The 17,372-nt window shown below is 43.0% G+C and overlaps 1 protein-coding gene across 2 annotated transcripts in view; it reads right to left on the reverse strand.

Moving 5' to 3' along the window:
* STPG1 (sperm tail PG-rich repeat containing 1) overlaps nt 1-17,372 on the reverse strand; it is a 546,110-nt gene that overhangs the window by 432,210 nt on the left and 96,528 nt on the right. For both annotated transcript variants that reach the window (XM_069622687.1, XM_069622688.1), the window contains exons 3-4: nt 11,846-11,967; nt 9,150-9,251 (exon numbers count right to left, since the gene is read on the reverse strand). In XM_069622687.1, coding sequence (XP_069478788.1) covers nt 9,150-9,251; nt 11,846-11,967 — 224 coding nt within the window. The remainder of the gene's footprint in view (nt 1-9,149; nt 9,252-11,845; nt 11,968-17,372) is intronic.

Consider the following 17,372-nt stretch of genomic DNA (forward strand, 5'->3'; position numbering starts at 1 on the left):
ACAGGATGTGAGGGAGGTGCCCGAAACTCCCTGTGCTTAGTCTCCTAGGAGACCTGAATGCACTCTGGCGTGATTGGCTGGCTGGCTGTCCAGCAACGACAGCCACCCTGCTGTGTGAGTGACAGCCAGGCTGGAATGAATGGGGGAAAACTGTTTAAAAGCAGGTCTCTGGGACTTGGAAAGCAGAGTCGACCACTGGAACGAAAGAACCGAAGACGAGCTGAAGGAAGAGGACTGCTGCAACTCCTGGACGACCGGTGAAGCCCTGCTGCAGGTCCGAATTGCCTGAAACTCCATCGACAGAGAATCCCTTCAAGGTTAACTTCTTCCCTCGAATTTGGTGGAACCAACCAACTCACAAGCCGCCTGGAAACCGTCCCCTCCTGGTCGAATTTTCTACAGAGTGCTGTGGAAAACCGGATAGCCAGTGGGAAAGATACCAGTTTGTGTTCTTTAAGGCACTCATACCTTAAACCGACGTTTAGCCAAGCTTGTGGCCTCGTCCCTGGGCAGTGCAGGAACCTCCCGATGTCCTCCTTCTTGTCTCCACGACTGAAGCACAGGAACAGCGAGGTCTGCTCGAACTGCCAGGAACAACTGCCTCAGCTACAGCTCTTCTTCACTTTAAAGGTACTGTGCAAACCCGGTCCGGAAATCTTTTCGACCACAGAGAAAGTTTGTGAAACTTTCCCCTCTTTGAAGGCTGGTCCTTCCCTAAAAATTTGTCTAACTTTTCACCTGGCCGAATTCTTCTAAAAACCGTGGCAAAGACTTAACTGTTATCTACCAGAACTGTGCTATCCTATACAAAGACTCTGAACCATTGACTTTGACCCAGGCCTGTCAAATTTAATTGCTGGTTGTAGTTAACTGAAACCCTTTGCCCTACCTATGAATGTATTTGGGCTGCATTTCTTATAACCTTGTCTTTTTACCCCTTTTTAAAGTAACTGAAGTGCCATTTTGCTCCCACTTCACGGGAGCTGAACTTGTTCAGTAACTTATTGGTTGTGTATTGTGGTGTATTAGTGTATGATATTAAGCTGCTTTTGCTAGTGTAATGTTTTCTAATTGACTGTGTAAATAAATTTGTATTCTTTTACCAAGAAACCTTGAGTTGAACCACTGTATTTGTTGGTCCCTTTGTGTAACTTGTTCTACTGCTCACTTCAACTCTTGAGATAAGTCTGGCTGCTCAGCCAATGCTACCACATAACTGTGTAGTACAGGCTTGTACCAAAGGTGAAATGGTACTGACACTTTTAGTCTTAATTGCATGTAGTGTTCCCAAAGGGTACTGCATGTGATTCTGCCTAACACTCTGAAATTGCGAAAGGGTGCTGCAGTTTAGTTTGTGCTCTTTAAAAATTACAGACAACACCCCTGCACAGTCTCTGCGACCCAAGAGTCCACGGTAACCTCCTCCCAAGCGCTTAGGTGCATCGCTAGCCTACCAACTATCGCGGGAATTGCGCCTTGAAACACTTGTGTATAGGCGCGTAACAAATGCCATATCATATCATATCATTGCTTGCTGCTGCGCTGTGTGCATACGACTGTACTCTCACATGCTGCTGCAGTGCCAACCCCGACCACTGCCTCTTCCACGGGAGGGGAAGGAAGGATTCAACCTTCTGTCTTCCTGTTGTCACTAGTTGTTTCCTCTATAGGGCCTCTGGCCCCCTCAGTGGCTAGCGGAGACGCCTCTGCTTCTGCCGCCCTGGCAGATACACAGGGCACAAACACTCTTTTTTAACAATGTCTGACCTTTGTACAGAGCAGCAAAGGTGTTAACAAATCTGGACATGTCTTTGACAAATGCTTCTCTAAACAAAAGCCCTTTAGCTGCTGCAGTGGCCTCAGAGGATGCCAACTCCCTGAGTTTCAGGTCGATCTTTACTACAATCGATCGTCTGCACTCCGCTGATATTGTACAGTTGGTATTACTTATTAAACAAACTGCTCTTTGTGCCCAATTAGCCAGAATATGCACATCCATAGGCAGGGCCTCTTTGGTCTCTTCCACCATTTTAATGATCTTGGCCAATGGACCTATGGAATCGGGGAGTGTGTCCTGGCATGCTATCCATGAGCGGTCAATGCCCTTTTCAGGTCCTTGGTGTGCTTCACCATGAATGAGTCCACCTCCAGAGTGTCCGCTACTTTATCCGGCAGAGAAGGTCTGGAATATTGTGCCTTCAATTAGCCTCTCACCTCCTTATTTAAAGGCGTGCGCAGTCACTTGCTCAAGTACCCATTGGCCTTAAGTGAGAGCTTCCCTTCCGAGGATCTCGGGTGGAGTAGCAGGTCTGGATGAAAGGGGTCGACCAGGGAACTATCTCTGCATTTCTTAACGCTCTTATTGTGCCTTTTGCACGGTTCTCCTTCCTGAGGAGTGGCCAAGCTCACAGAAAGCGGAGAACTCTCAGTGCTGCTGGAATCCCATTCAGTGCCCTCTTGGTCTTCCTGTGGGCTAAGGGGTATGTCACCTTGTCCCTTCCATCACGCCTTTCCCTTAGCATGCCTCTCTTTTGTGTGTCCTTTGCGTGATTCGGACAGTGGTTCGCCACTGGCCTTATGTTCCTCCTGCCATTGTCTCTTGCAGGCTTTGGGCCTCACAGTGGCCCTATGCCTGCCCATGCTGCTTTGTCCATCAGCTGTCCCAGAGAGGGGTCCTGCAGAATGTTTGAAGGCCCTTCTCTGCTTTACTCGCTGTCAGAGGATTCTACCTATACCCAGGACATATTGTGTAATGCACAGGAGACAGACAGCTAGCAGCCGCAAGGTGACGTACAGGCTTTTTATTATTAAATTTAATTTATAACATCTCTCAATGGTCTTGAGACTATTTCTTCACTTGTTTAATGTCTTTGAAGTCATTTAAACAGTACAGTTTACATCAGCTAGTCCAGAGATTGATGACATGCTGTGGCATGCTGGAGTTCCAAGTGGCTGAAAGTTATGAAATATAACACAAGAGGCTAAGAGGTAAGATGCCTGAAGTAATTTTGAAGCAATGAAAAAACTGATTTGAAGCAGATATAAAGAAATATTTAGGTGGCATGCCACATTAAAATTAACACTGAAAAGGAACTTTCAGGCCCTGGTGTTTAAATAGGTCATAAGAACTACCACCAGAAATGTCCCATCTAAAGCATTTGTGCAATGGTAGAGCTTCAGACTACAGTGTACGAGGTAGAAAGCTCTAGGATACTGTCAAAGTTCATTTTTTTAAATTTCATTTATAACTTCTCCCAATGATTGTGAGGCTTTTTACTCACTTGTTTAATGTCTTAAAAGTCATTTAAACAGTAAATTTGACATCAGCTAGTCCCGAGAGGGGTGACATGCTGTGGCATGCTGGAGTTCCAAGTGCTTCCAAACATTCAATTGCTGAAAGGTATGAAACATAAGACAAGAGACTAAGAGGTGAGATGCCTGAAGTAATTTTGAAGCAATGAAAACTCTGATTTGAAGGAGATATAAGACATATCTTGGTGGCATGCCACGTTAGAATTGACACTGAAAAGGGACTGACAGGCCCTGCTGTTTGCATAGGTCATAAGAACTAGCACTGGACGTTTCCAATATAAAGCGTTGGTACAACTGTAGAACCGCAGATTGCAGTGTATGAGGTTGAAAGCTCTAGGCAGCTGTCAGAATCCATATTTTTCTTTTTTTTTTATTTGATTTATTAATGTCGCAAAAGGATTGTGAGGCTTTTAACTCACTTGTTTAATGTCTTAAAAGTCATTTAAACAGTAAATTTGACATCAGCTAGTCCCGAGAGGGGTGACATGCTGTGGCATGCTGGAGTTCCAAGTGCTTCCAAACATTCAATTGCTGAAAGGTATGAAACATAAGACAAGAGACTAAGAGGTGAGATGCCAGAAGTAATTTTGAAGCAATGAAAACACTGATTTGAAGGAGATATAAGACATATCTTGGTGGCATGCCACGTTAGAATTGACACTGAAAAGGGACTGACAGGCCCTGCTGTTGGCATAGGTCATAAGAACTAGCACTGGACGTTTCCAATATAAAGCGTTGGTGCAACTGTAGAACCGCAGATTGCAGTGTATGAGGTTGAAAGTTCTAGGCAGCTGTCAGAATCCATATTTTTATTTTTTTTTTATTTTATTTATTAATGTCGCAAAAGGATTGTGAGGCTTTTAACTCACTTGTTTAATGTCTTAAAAGTCATTTAAACAGTAAATTTGACATCAGCTAGTCCCGAGAGGGGTGACATGCTGTGGCATGCTGGAGTTCCAAGTGCTTCCAAACATTCAATTGCTGAAAGGTATGAAACATAAGACAAGAGACTAAGAGGTGAGATGCCTGAAGTAATTTTGAAGCAATGAAAACACTGATTTGAAGGAGATATAAGACATATCTTGGTGGCATGCCACGTTAGAATTGACACTGAAAAGGGACTGACAGGCCCTGCTGTTTGCATAGGTCATAAGAACTAGCACCAGACGTTTCCGATATAGTGTGTTGGTGCAACTGTAGAACTGCAGATTGCAAAGCATGAGGTTGACAGTTCTAGGCAGCTGTCAGAAACTACATTTTTTTTTATTTTTTATTTGATTTATTAATGTCGCAAAAGGATTGTGAGGCTTTTAACTCACTTGTTTAATGTCTTAAAAGTCATTTAAACAGTAAATTTGACATCAGCTAGTCCCGAGAGGGGTGACATGCTGTGGCATGCTGGAGTTCCAAGTGCTTCCAAACATTCAATTGCTGAAAGGTATGAAACATAAGACAAGAGACTAAGAGGTGAGATGCCTGAAGTAATTTTGAAGCAATGAAAACACTGATTTGAAGGAGATATAAGACATATCTTGGTGGCATGCCACGTTAGAATTGACACTGAAAAGAGACTGTAGGGGCCCTGCTGTTTGCATAGGTCATAAGAACTAGCACTGGACATTTCCAATATAAAGCGTTGGTACAACTGTAGAACTGCAGATTGCGGTGCATGAGGTTGAAAGTTCTAGGCAGCTGTCAGAATCCATATTTTTCTTTTTTTTTTATTTGATTTATTAATGTCGCAAAAGGATTGTGAGGCTTTTAACTCACTTGTTTAATGTCTTAAAAGTCATTTAAACAGTAAATTTGACATCAGCTAGTCCCGAGAGGGGTGACATGCTGTGGCATGCTGGAGTTCCAAGTGCTTCCAAACATTCAATTGCTGAAAGGTATGAAACATAAGACAAGAGACTAAGGGGTGAGATGCCTGAAGTAATTTTGAAGCAATGAAAACACTGATTTGAAGGAGATATAAGACATATCTTGGTGGCATGCCACGTTAGAATTGACACTGAAAAGGGACTGACAGGCCCTGCTGTTTGCATAGGTCATAAGAACTAGCACCAGACGTTTCCGATATAGTGTGTTGGTGCAACTGTAGAACTGCAGAATGCAATGCATGAGATTGACAGTTCTAGGCAGCTGTCAGAAACTACATTTTTTTTTATTTTTTATTTGATTTATTAATGTCGCAAAAGGATTGTGAGGCTTTTAACTCACTTGTTTAATGTCTTAAAAGTCATTTAAACAGTAAATTTGACATCAGCTAGTCCCGAGAGGGGTGACATGCTGTGGCATGCTGGAGTTCCAAGTGCTTCCAAACATTCAATTGCTGAAAGGTATGAAACATAAGACAAGAGACTAAGAGGTGAGATGCCTGAAGTAATTTTGAAGCAATGAAAACACTGATTTGAAGGAGATATAAGACATATCTTGGTGGCATGCCACGTTAGAATTGACACTGAAAAGGGACTGACAGGCCTGCTGTTTGCATAGGTCATAAAAACTAGCACTGGACATTTCCAATATAAAGCGTTGGTACAACTGTAGAACCGCAGATTGCAGTGTATGAGGTTGAAAGTTCTAGGCAGCTGTCAGAATCCATATTTTTCTTTTTTTTTTATTTGATTTATTAATGTCGCAAAAGGATTGTGAGGCTTTTAACTCACTTGTTTAATGTCTTAAAAGTCATTTAAACAGTAAATTTGACATCAGCTAGTCCCGAGAGGGGTGACATGCTGTGGCATGCTGGAGTTCCAAGTGCTTCCAAACATTCAATTGCTGAAAGGTATGAAACATAAGACAAGAGACTAAGGGGTGAGATGCCTGAAGTAATTTTGAAGCAATGAAAACACTGATTTGAAGGAGATATAAGACATATCTTGGTGGCATGCCACGTTAGAATTGACACTGAAAAGGGACTGACAGGCCCTGCTGTTTGCATAGGTCATAAGAACTAGCACTGGACGTTTCCAATATAAAGCGTTGGTGCAATTGTAGAACTGCAGACTATAGTGCATGAGGGTGAAAGTTCTATGCAGCTGTCCGATTTCACATTATTTTTTTAATTTGATTTATTAACATCGCAGAAGGATTGTGAGGCTTTTTACTCACTTGTTTAATGTCTTAAAAGTCATTTAAACAGCAAATTTGACATCAGCTAGTACCGAGATTGGTGACATGCTGTGGCATGATAAGTACTTAAACTATGCATTTGCTGAAAGTGTTTCAATATTAAACAATCCCACAATGATTGAGAGGGTATTTTTCACTTGTACAATATGTTTGAACTCCTTAAAACTGCACATTTTCCATCAGCCAGTCCAGAGATTGGTGGCATGCTGTGGCACGCTGTGGCATGTGCCACATGTCACATTCGGCTCCAACCCCTTCTCCATTTACGCGGAATGGCAGTTCAAAGATGCGATCTATAGCAGAATGTCGCTAGTAGCAGTTATAAAGAGGCTTACCCCGGGGGTACCAGGAGGCTCGGGCCTCGGACGCCTCCGGACAGGCAGGGCTCCTTAAGTGGCTGGTCCTTTGGTAGATGGCCGGCGCTCGCCTGCCGGCGTGTGTGGTTAGCCTTGTAGAGGGAGGGCGGGCCAATCAGGGTGGCGCTGGGGTCATGTGGCCGCAGGGGAGGTCGAGGAAGTGCCGGTGGCCAACTTTGGATGGGATTCCCTCGTGGTTCCCGTTGCGTCCTGGCCTTCTTCCGGAGCCGGCTTCCGCCTACCGGTGTAGGGGATTGGATAAAATATCAGCTGGTTGCTTAGTAATTCAGGCAGCCTCGTTTTCAGGCCGCGTTGCGACTGCCATTTTGGGGTCAGGCCACAATTGGGACAAAATGGAGGATCGTCGTAACGGCGATGTGCTAATGCACAGGAGGGGCTCTGTTGGGCAGCAGGGCTCAGAAGGCAGATGCAGAGTGGGTGAAGGAGGCTAGTTAGCCATTCACTTGCCTTATCTATATTGCTGTCTCCGTGATTGCTGCATCATGAAGGTCAGGCAGCATATTGTTATAGAGTTATAGAGTTACGACGGCAGAAGGTTGCGGGACAAAACATGGGATTGCCGACTGTATATAGCAAACCTGAAAGAACCTCTGCAAGATCCAAGTCAGGAAAAGAAGGGATATCCCCCAAATCATCATCATCCCCCAACATAAAGGGCAGAGACCCTGGAATGAGTTCCCCTGGCCAGGGATCTAGGGATATGCTTCCCCTTCCCCAATGATTGTGAGGGATCTTCCCTTCGCCAATGAGTGTTAAGTGACTAAAGAGGATAGTCTCTCGTTAACTGAGGGCAGTCTCCAGGTCATCCTCATCTGGCCCCAAACTCCCTGCGGCCTGATCAAAGGTCACGGACGGTGCGAGCACCATGCTTCCCTATGGGTTCTAATGTGCCACTCCTGCTGCTGTACACCTCAGGCTATGGTGCGCTCAGCAAATGCCTAAGGGAGGGTCATCTAGGGACCCCAGAGAAGAGCGAGAGAAAAGTATGTGCTTGTGTGCTCTATTGCCACAAGCCCCGGGACATTCCCATTTTATCAAAAGGGAAGCGGGTAGAGTCACTGCAACAGCTCAAGTGCTTTGAGAAGGGGAACGTTAATCTAAGTGTGCATTCACCATCAGAAGTATCCACATGCCAATAACGACATCCAGCTCAGACTAGGAGTAGGGAAGAGATACCCATAGGGAAAGGAAAAGGAAACACATCGCGGAGGAAGGAAACCATACAATGCAAAAGAAATCCGGTGGAACTCCCAGGATAGTGGAAGGAGTTATACTTGGGAACAACCTACTGGGAGAGCGGGCAATGTCCCACACGGTGGGAAGATAACCCAAGAAGTTAGAATGGAAAAGAGTTGGGTAGGAGAGACACCGCTAGATAGGGCTGCGGCAGGAGTCTGCAGCCTTTGGCTCTCCAGATGTTTTGGACTACATCTCCCATCAGCCCTATCCAGCATTGTCAATGGTTAGGGATCCCTGAATTTGTAGTACATAACCTGTGCAGAGCCCAAGTTACAGACCATGTCCTACAGCCTGACCCTTCAGTGAGCCAGAGCGCTGAAGATGACTTGACCTGGGCCCACTTAGTACTGCTGAACTACAAGAAGATGGAACCCTGTTCCACTGACCTTGGACTTGAATGCCCAGCCTGGAAAAAAGAGCTGTGCAAGTTGAGGTTTTACTACAGTTTGCTATATGTGCAATGCTACCAGGTGCCCACGGAGACACCATGATAGAATGAAAAGAATAACTGTGTATTAAGACGCACTTTTAGGGCATACTAAGGTGTCCATTTCTTCAAATAGTCCTGATTAATAGCTCACAACTGAAAACAAGGCTCGATCTGAAAGCTGACAAATAACCACCACTCTCTGGTGAGGTCACGTGCCTGAAAGTAGGGAAGCGTACAAGGCTGGAAAACTAGGATCAGCCAAGGAAAGACTGGCAGGTTTATACAACTAGATCATGCGGCCATTACTTCAACTATGTAATCGTAATAGGGGCACTTCTGTTGAATAACTGAGCTGAAGGAACTGTAGGGAAATGGCAGTGTCAACACCAAAGTAACAAATTAACTCCCAATCCCCCATAATGACAATTGGTACTTAATATTAATCTACAACGGCCGATTGTGCTGAACATACAATATTGCTTCTAGTGAAGGTATCCTAAACAGTGGTAGAGAGAGATTGAGATGGGCTGGTTTGGGATCAAAGTATCTACATTTCCATGAATTGTAGAATATATTTTCCGTTTTCATGAAAAACAACAAGAAAGTGAGATAGGAACTAGATACACATATTTGTTAAATTGGAGGGTCCCACCTACCTTAGAAGGGAAATAGCCTGTACCTTTTTTTGACAGGGAGGCGCTAGTAATCTCAGCCGACTTGTGAATGACATCATAAAATCCTGGGCCTGGATTTTCATTCTAATAAAAAAAAAAAAAGAAGTATAAAATTCGAGAAAAAAAAGTGGGAAGCACGTATGGCAAATTATTTAATTAAAGGGGCAATTCCATGCATAACTTTTGTAAAACATTGATGTTATCAGCAAGTGAGCAGCGACAAAGTTCAACCAATATCTACATTCACCCAAAAAAGAAGTTCTCCAATTGTTTGCTCTAGGGGGACATTTTACAATGGCTCTTCCTCTTTGTTTTCTGTTCAGATTCTGGAGGTGTCAAGATGAGTCTTCCCCATTCCCCACAGGAAGCACATTTTTCATCTCTGTATTACTGCACTTCAGAGTTGAACAGTGTGTTTCCTAATGTGAAGACACATATAGTGACAAAAGAACCAGGTCCGAAATCGCTAAAAAAGTGTGGCCCCACAAAGGCCAATTGGAGAACTCCTTTTTGGGATGAACTAACATAGCAGATCAAGTCTGTGGCTGTTCTCTTGTGCTCAACTGTTGATTACTTCAATGTTCACAAAAAGTACACCATTTACAGCACACTTCTTTTACAGAAATGAATGTGGGATGGCCACACACTTATACAACAAATCTCATGTACACGATGGACCTTTTGAACACTTCATATCTGGCTAAAAGCATTTGATCATTGGGAAAATACAAAGTCCGTTCAACAAAATAGAAAAGATTATAAAAATGTCTAATCCTTTAAAAACAAAGTGAAGGGTGTGGAGTATTTTCCAGTTTGTGCAAGGTCTCAACAGCTCCCATTTCCGTTCATCTCAGGACTGCAGGGCAATCCTTCCGTTTTGGGAAAAACGTATAAATGCCTTCATTATGTCTATTTTATGTATTGCCATTTGGCGATTTTAAGGGAATCCAATTTAAACAATTCCGACAATGGCTTTTAAGGAATTAATTAACTGTTATATTTATTATGCCCTATGGGTATGATAAGCAGATCATTCCATAACACCAGTTGCGGGTGATCATTTATCAAACTAATGCATTCTGGGAGTTGTAGTCTTGCTTGACTAGCACCGAAGAAAATCAACTAAGTGTGCATGATCAATAATGTATGAGAGGAAAGCCCAGTACTGGAACAGTGGAGTCGCTTGGACATGTAGCCATCTGTCAAGCTACATTTGGGTAAAGTTTATCCTTCGGAAATAGTCTTCAAACCAGAAATCAATTATTGCTGGTAGTCGCTAAGAATGGAAGCAAAGGGATATACTTTTCAGTGGGATGCTCTAGCCTTGCAAAGATTCACAGCAAAGGTGATGGCAATTAGTGGGTTGAAAAAAGTCCTTCATCACACAAGCATTGTGCGGGCTACATAACTATTCTAATGCTGCTGCACAAATAAAATGAGCCCTAAACGTGCATACCAGTGAGAGGCATCAGAGGGCACTTTGTCTCACAGCGAGTCCAGTGCACATGGCTCCCGTGTTTCCTCACTCCTAAATTAATCATAACAAGAGCACAATACACAGGACCACGGTAAAGACCAGAGCCGTCTTGATGAATGGCGTCATAGTGTGAATGCAGTGAACGTGGGTCACCTGTGAGACCACAACTGGCACGATCACAGCCAAACTACTGCAAATAGTAGGTCCGAAGACCACAATCATCTACCATATGGATTATTAAAATCACTTTTTACATGCCGGATGCCCCACTCTTCTAAGCATAGTAACAATAGGTGTTGTTAATATCATCCAATTTAATTGTACTCAATGGGCCTCATTACACGGACGGCGGTAAGGGTTAACGGTCACCGTTAATGGTACCGGTGACCGTTAACCCTTACCGCCTTACTACGAGGTCCCTTTGCGGGTTGGAGACTTTAACGCCTGCTTTTTGCAGGCATTAAAAACCAACCCGCAAAGGGACCAGGGAGCTAATTACGGTACCGCAATTTGCAGTGCCATAATTAGCACCTTCCCCATTCCCATTATGCCCTATGGGGCAAAAATGGGAATGGGGAAGGGCAATGGGGGAAGGGGGAATTACCGCCCGACCAACCTTGGAATAAGGCGGTAATTCCCCTTTCCTCCAAGGCGGTGCCGGTATTTTACCGGCATGGACCAAGGTGCTAATAGCACCTTGGTCCACTGACGTCCGTGTAATGAGGCCCAATGTATCTATTTCGGAAGCAAGAAGGGATGAAGTGACACTGTCAGAATTCAATTCTGCGCCATATAGGCTGAGCAGGCAACTCTGCGGCAAGCGCTTAACTCGCCAAACTCAGTGAATGCTGCGTGAGGCAGTCTCTCACCAGACCCTAGACTATAGAACACCTCCTGTGTACATGAAGCCATAGTGACCTGGCGCCAGACCTAGGCCAAAGTGTCCGGCACTCCTGATATTTATAAAAATGTTAGTAAATTACAGGGCAGATACTCAGCCCATCGAGCACAGATGATTGTGTTCCGATCCGATCCCTGCTGGTAACAAATGTAAAAGTGTTACAAGAAATGCTACTTATAAGATTGTTTCCCAACTCTTGCATTTTTCAAAGAAGTACTGCAGTAGATGCCAATTCAACATCACAGCAAAATGGCAAATCTTAAAGCGTTCCAATGCTTCGGAAGCGAGTGGCATGGTTACCTGGTTTGCGTCATATTGAAATCTCTGTGCCTGAGAATTAAATCCTTTCCTTTCTGGATTCGGGATGCAAACTGTCTGGTATTTGGTCGGAATAGAGGACGTTGACGTTGGCATCCTACAACCTGAAGAGGGAAAGGATATGAGATCATGTACGATTGCTGAATCCGGTAATAGAGAATATATGCATTTTAATACACAGAAGCATGGCTTACCAATTCAATGCACCGAAGTCAGCAATATCGATACAGAAACCTACTATGGTGTTGGTATGGCACATGGGAACTGATTGTGCAATAAATCAATAAATGCTATTTGAAATGCCATTTGAAAAAAACAACCCTAGACTGAGGCCCATTACAAAACTCCTGTTTAGCGGCAAACTCTTGGAAAAATGAGTGGATACACAACTACTCCCCAGAATCAAACAACTACACCTCGTAGACAACTTTAAGTCAGGTTGCTGCCTCAAGTAATGCATCTAGACAGCCATCATGCAGTTGAGGCTGCCCTCCAAATCATGGATAACAGTGACTCATCTAATGAAAAGGAATCCGGTAGACACTGGACCACTCAGGGGTCGAAACGGTGTCTACTCTATCTATGCCCAGGAAGGGAAAAGAGCAATCAATATATAAATGAGACAGAGCTCAGAGCACAGGTTGCACAACCTGTAGGGTTCACAATTAAACTGAATCCTTGAAGAGTCAATATATATATAATTGTAATCAGTTAATAATTTGTTAAACAATTCTTAAATCACTCAATTAGTAACAGTCATCACAAGAATCTATATAAATTACAAAACATTACATAAAACATAGGGCTTCGTCAATTACAATCAATGGTGAGTTAACAAAAGATTAAAGATACATACAACACAAATCAAACGATGTATCAGTTTCTTATTATTGTCAGATAAAGCAAATTATCTCCCTGTGTATATCCAGGAAGGTGTCTCGACATGTTTCAGTTCTTGAGGAATCACTCAGAGAACATTCATCAGGACGGTTGTAAAGTTCACGAAAATCCAAATAAAACAATTGTGTCCTTTATAAGAAGAAAGGGGGGGCTGAAGGCATGCAACCTGTGGGTTTAAAAGAAGGGGGAACAAGTATTAAGCTCAAAACTTAACTTTATTGATTTGTCAAAAACCCTAGAAAAGGAGAATAAGAGGACCAAACGAAGGACTTCTATTACCTTCAGTGGCGCTTTAGGAAGATCAGGTTGTAGTAGGCTGGTGAGTAGCTCCTAACCTGTAACTAATACACAAAAAACGCTCATTCATGTTTTTATTAAAATCTTCAAGGATTGAGTTTAATTGTGAACCCTACAGGTTGTGCAACCTGTGCTCTGAGCTCTGTCTCATTTATATATTGATTAATAGTGACTCATGCCTCATCGTACTCCTTGACGGTCATCTGCTTTTGACACCTTTGGCCGACAATATCCTCCCTTCCCAGTCTCCAGCGGAGTCCCCTAAGCCTCAATTTTCTAACTGATCCTCTTCAATCTTTACATGGAGCCATCCATCAAGACGCAGATGATATCTGGTTACACATTAGAGTAAACTGCCTACAAGACATCAATTATCTCCCTGGCTGCATAGCCATCATCCAGTCCTGGTGGTCAACTGCCTACCTCAAACATAACCCTTCCAAGACTGATTTTCCTCATCATTTCCCCGCTACACAACAACTCGTCCAACAATGGCTCAATAATATGCATCTAGAAGAAATGTATACATAATTCTTGAATTCAGTAAAATCCTTTGTCTTCACCATCGACAACAGCCTGTCATTTCAGACACACATAGCCAAGAAGGCTCAAACAGCCTGGCTTCAACTCTCCACCCTTCGCAAAATCAAACCCTTCATCACGTCTGCATGGCCTGCTGACCCCAGTGCAGGCACCTCTGGTCTCTGACATGGATGACAAAAATGCCCTCCTAATGGGGATCCACGTCTTATAACAGGTGCTTACATTGGCTTTCTCTCCAGGCCTGGATACTGTTCAGTGGCACTCCAGCATACCTGGCGGCTAAGCTCCATATATCTGGTGGCACACACTCCTTCCACATCACATTGACCAACCGGCTCAAATCACATCCTCACGGCAAAGAGAGGACCCACAAACACTCCTTCTCTTGTCATGCACCCACCCTCTGGAACTTGATACGGTAGCAGCACAGAATGTCCCCACAATTCTCCAATTGCACAAAGCACTCAAAACATGGCTTTTTCAACAATGCCTGACCAAACACAAAATCCCAATGGACAAACAGGCCGCAACTCACGGTATTGCACCATTGTTAAAAAGCCACCAGTCCAAATTCTGGCTACCCAAACCCTGTACCAGCCCTCTGCTTTAAACAATAAAACAAAACACAAAATGCCCTGGGTAGCTTTTTCTTATTACACACATGTTGTAAAATCACACCTTGCTAAAGTAAGGGAAGTAACATGACTAGGGTGCTATATTATGTATGCCCATTTATGCCACGTGCCCCATCACACTCCACTGTCTCTTAGGTGATAGAAATGACTCACAATGCCTATAATGGACTGCTCTGATGGCATGTCAAGATAGGTTTTATTGCCATTAGCAACTATTTTGATAAACAAATAAACCTAAAGAAATCAAAACTAGAATAAAAGATGCCCGTGTTAAGAAGATCTTCCACACATTTGAAAGTTAAATTAGGTTTATTAGTACAACTCTACGCGACAGCAGGCGCTGCGCAGAGACACACTACAACTGACATTGAAAAATTCCAGAACTTCACTACGTGGATAAACTTTCTCCTTTGGAACTACATGAGCTCAGCATGTTGTATAAGTTCATTTGAAACATTAAGCACACTGTATTACTTTGAGACATGTCATCAATGCATCAGAACTGTTAACCATTTATAAAACATAGAAGCATATGTTCACTTAAATACTAAACATAACACATCTCCCTTGGCAACTGCTGAATGATTTTCATTCTACATAGAAATCTTTGAGCCATGTTGGTCTGTTTCTAACTCTATCTGGACACAGTCCTGAATTTACATCAGAATCACCCACATTCCCTTCCTGTTGACAGTGTTCCCCTTCCTTGTTTCTGCTGTTTGTGGATTTACCCTCGACTTCATGGTTGTACCTCACCTTGTCATCATCAACATTGGATAAACACTTGACCAATTTTGACATTGACCAACATTCTCCCCCTTCTAAAATCACTACATTTCCTCTTACAGCTGCAATCTTCTTTGGTCCCAAAAATGTGCTCTCTGTACACTTAGAACTTAATCTGTGATTCTTAATCAGAACCATGTCACCTTTCTCCCACTTCCTTTCCTTGGTTTTATTGACTTCATCAAACCTCTCTTTATACATGTTCCGAAACTCTCTAATTAATACCATAATTTTCTCACAATCTATATTTACACTTTTTGCCATTTCCAGCCAACCAGGAAAAAGTTTTGTGCCCGGTTGTCTGCCCTTCAATGACATAAATGGAGATATTCTCGTGATCGAATGTGGTGTGGTACAATAGTTCCAAACCATCTCTTTTAAGTACTCTGGACCAATCCAATCCCAAAGCCAATGCTAGTTGTATCCCACACTTCACAAATCTGTTGGCCCTTTCTACTAGGCCATTGGCCCTGGGATGATACAGAGCTGTTCTCACATGTTTGAGACTGAATTTTGTCAAGAAAGTCAACATTCTATCTGAGCAAAATTGTACACCATTATCGGTGCCCAACACTGACGGAAAACCCTCCCTGTAAAACACTTCTTCTAAAATTGATATAATTTCCACTGTAGTGGCACTCCCTTCCACTCTATCCATTTAGTATGATAGTCTACTAGTACCACTAAGTACATTTATCCTTCACCAAGATCTTATATGGGTCCTACTAAGTCAATAGCTACTTTCTGCCACGGTTCGCTGGGAACACTCAGTGGAACCAGTGGAACTTCTCTCATCATCTTGCTTTTATCACTCTTCACACATTCCTTACAATTCCTAACACTTTTCTCTACATCACTATCTATCACAGGCCACCAGAATGACTGCCTCAGATACCTTTTAGTTCCTCCCATTCCCAAATGCCTTTATGGGCCACCTTCACCAATTGGGATCTGACACCACATGGAGGTACTATTTTGTTTCCTCTTCCAAGTTTGTAACCATCTTCGGACAAGCTAAAGTCCTCTCTCACTTCATTGTATCTTTCATAACCTCTTTCAATTTCATTTTTATGAGGCCACCCTTCTCTTGTCCACAATTTGACTTGATTCCATGCCAAATCTTCCTTATCCGCACTCAACCATTCACTTTTGTCAATAACATTACACTCAATTTTGGATATACTGAACTCCTGTTTTTTGTTTATTTCAGTGTCTTCATTATTTCCCACCGGCAACCTTGATAAGCAATCTGCCACAACATTTTCTTTACCGGGTATGTAGCATACTTTAAAATGATATCCCATCAACTCCACCATCCACCTAGATATCCTTGGAGATCCCTTGGCCCAGTCAACACTGCTCATCAACTGAGCCAAACGTTTGTGGTCCGTTTTTACTAGAAATGGCTGACCCCATAAGAAGAACTTGAAATTTGATATAGCCCATGACATCGCCAATGCCTCCCTATCTATGACGGAATCATTCCTTTCCGCACCCCTCAGTGGTCTTGATGCAAAAGCTATTACATGTTCAATCTTACCAGAGTCATATTGGACTAGTGTGGCACCCTATCCTAGAATACTAGCATCAACTGATAATGTGGTTTTCCTGCCTGAAATGAATCCTCCCAAAGATGGTGCTTATGCAATACCCTCCTTAATTGACCTAAAAGCCTCTTGGCATTCTTCAAACAACTCATACATCACACCTTTTTTAAGTAGATCTCTCAATGGAGAAATTACCGCAAACCGATCACAAATTTGTAATAATATTCTGCCAGACCCATGAATGAATGCAATTGGTCTTTGTCTTTAGGCAGAGGGGCATTATTAATACTCTCCATAAGCAATCTTTTGGGTGAGATACCATCCTTTGATATCTTGTAGCCTAGATACTCCACCTCATTGACAGCTATCTTGCACTTACTTCTTTGAACTGTCAGACCTGCCTCTTTAAGCCTATTTAGTACAGCTCTCAACACTCTCTCATGCTCACATTCATCTTCCGCAAACACCAATATAGCATCCTAAAACACTGTTACATTATTTAGTCCCTTCAATATTTCTTCCATAAATCTCTGGAACACGGATGCAGCCGATGCCAGACCAAATGGCATCCGACTGAATTTGAATGTCCCTTCTGGAGTAATAAAAGCTGTTAAGTGTTGAGATTGCTCAGAAAGTGGAACCTGTTGGTATGCTGCCGACAGATGAATTACAGAAAACCACTTGGGTTCACCTAAAGTGGCTAGTGTCTCTGAAATAATAGGTAGAGGATGTCTCTCAACTAATATGTTTGTGTTCAAACTCCTCAAGGCCACACACAGTGTTAATTTGCCATTGCTGTTG

This window comes from Ambystoma mexicanum, chromosome 11 (assembly GCF_040938575.1).
Source record: "Ambystoma mexicanum isolate Mex_15411 chromosome 11, UKY_AmexF1_1, whole genome shotgun sequence".
In the NCBI taxonomy this organism is placed as follows: Eukaryota; Metazoa; Chordata; class Amphibia; order Caudata; family Ambystomatidae; genus Ambystoma; species Ambystoma mexicanum.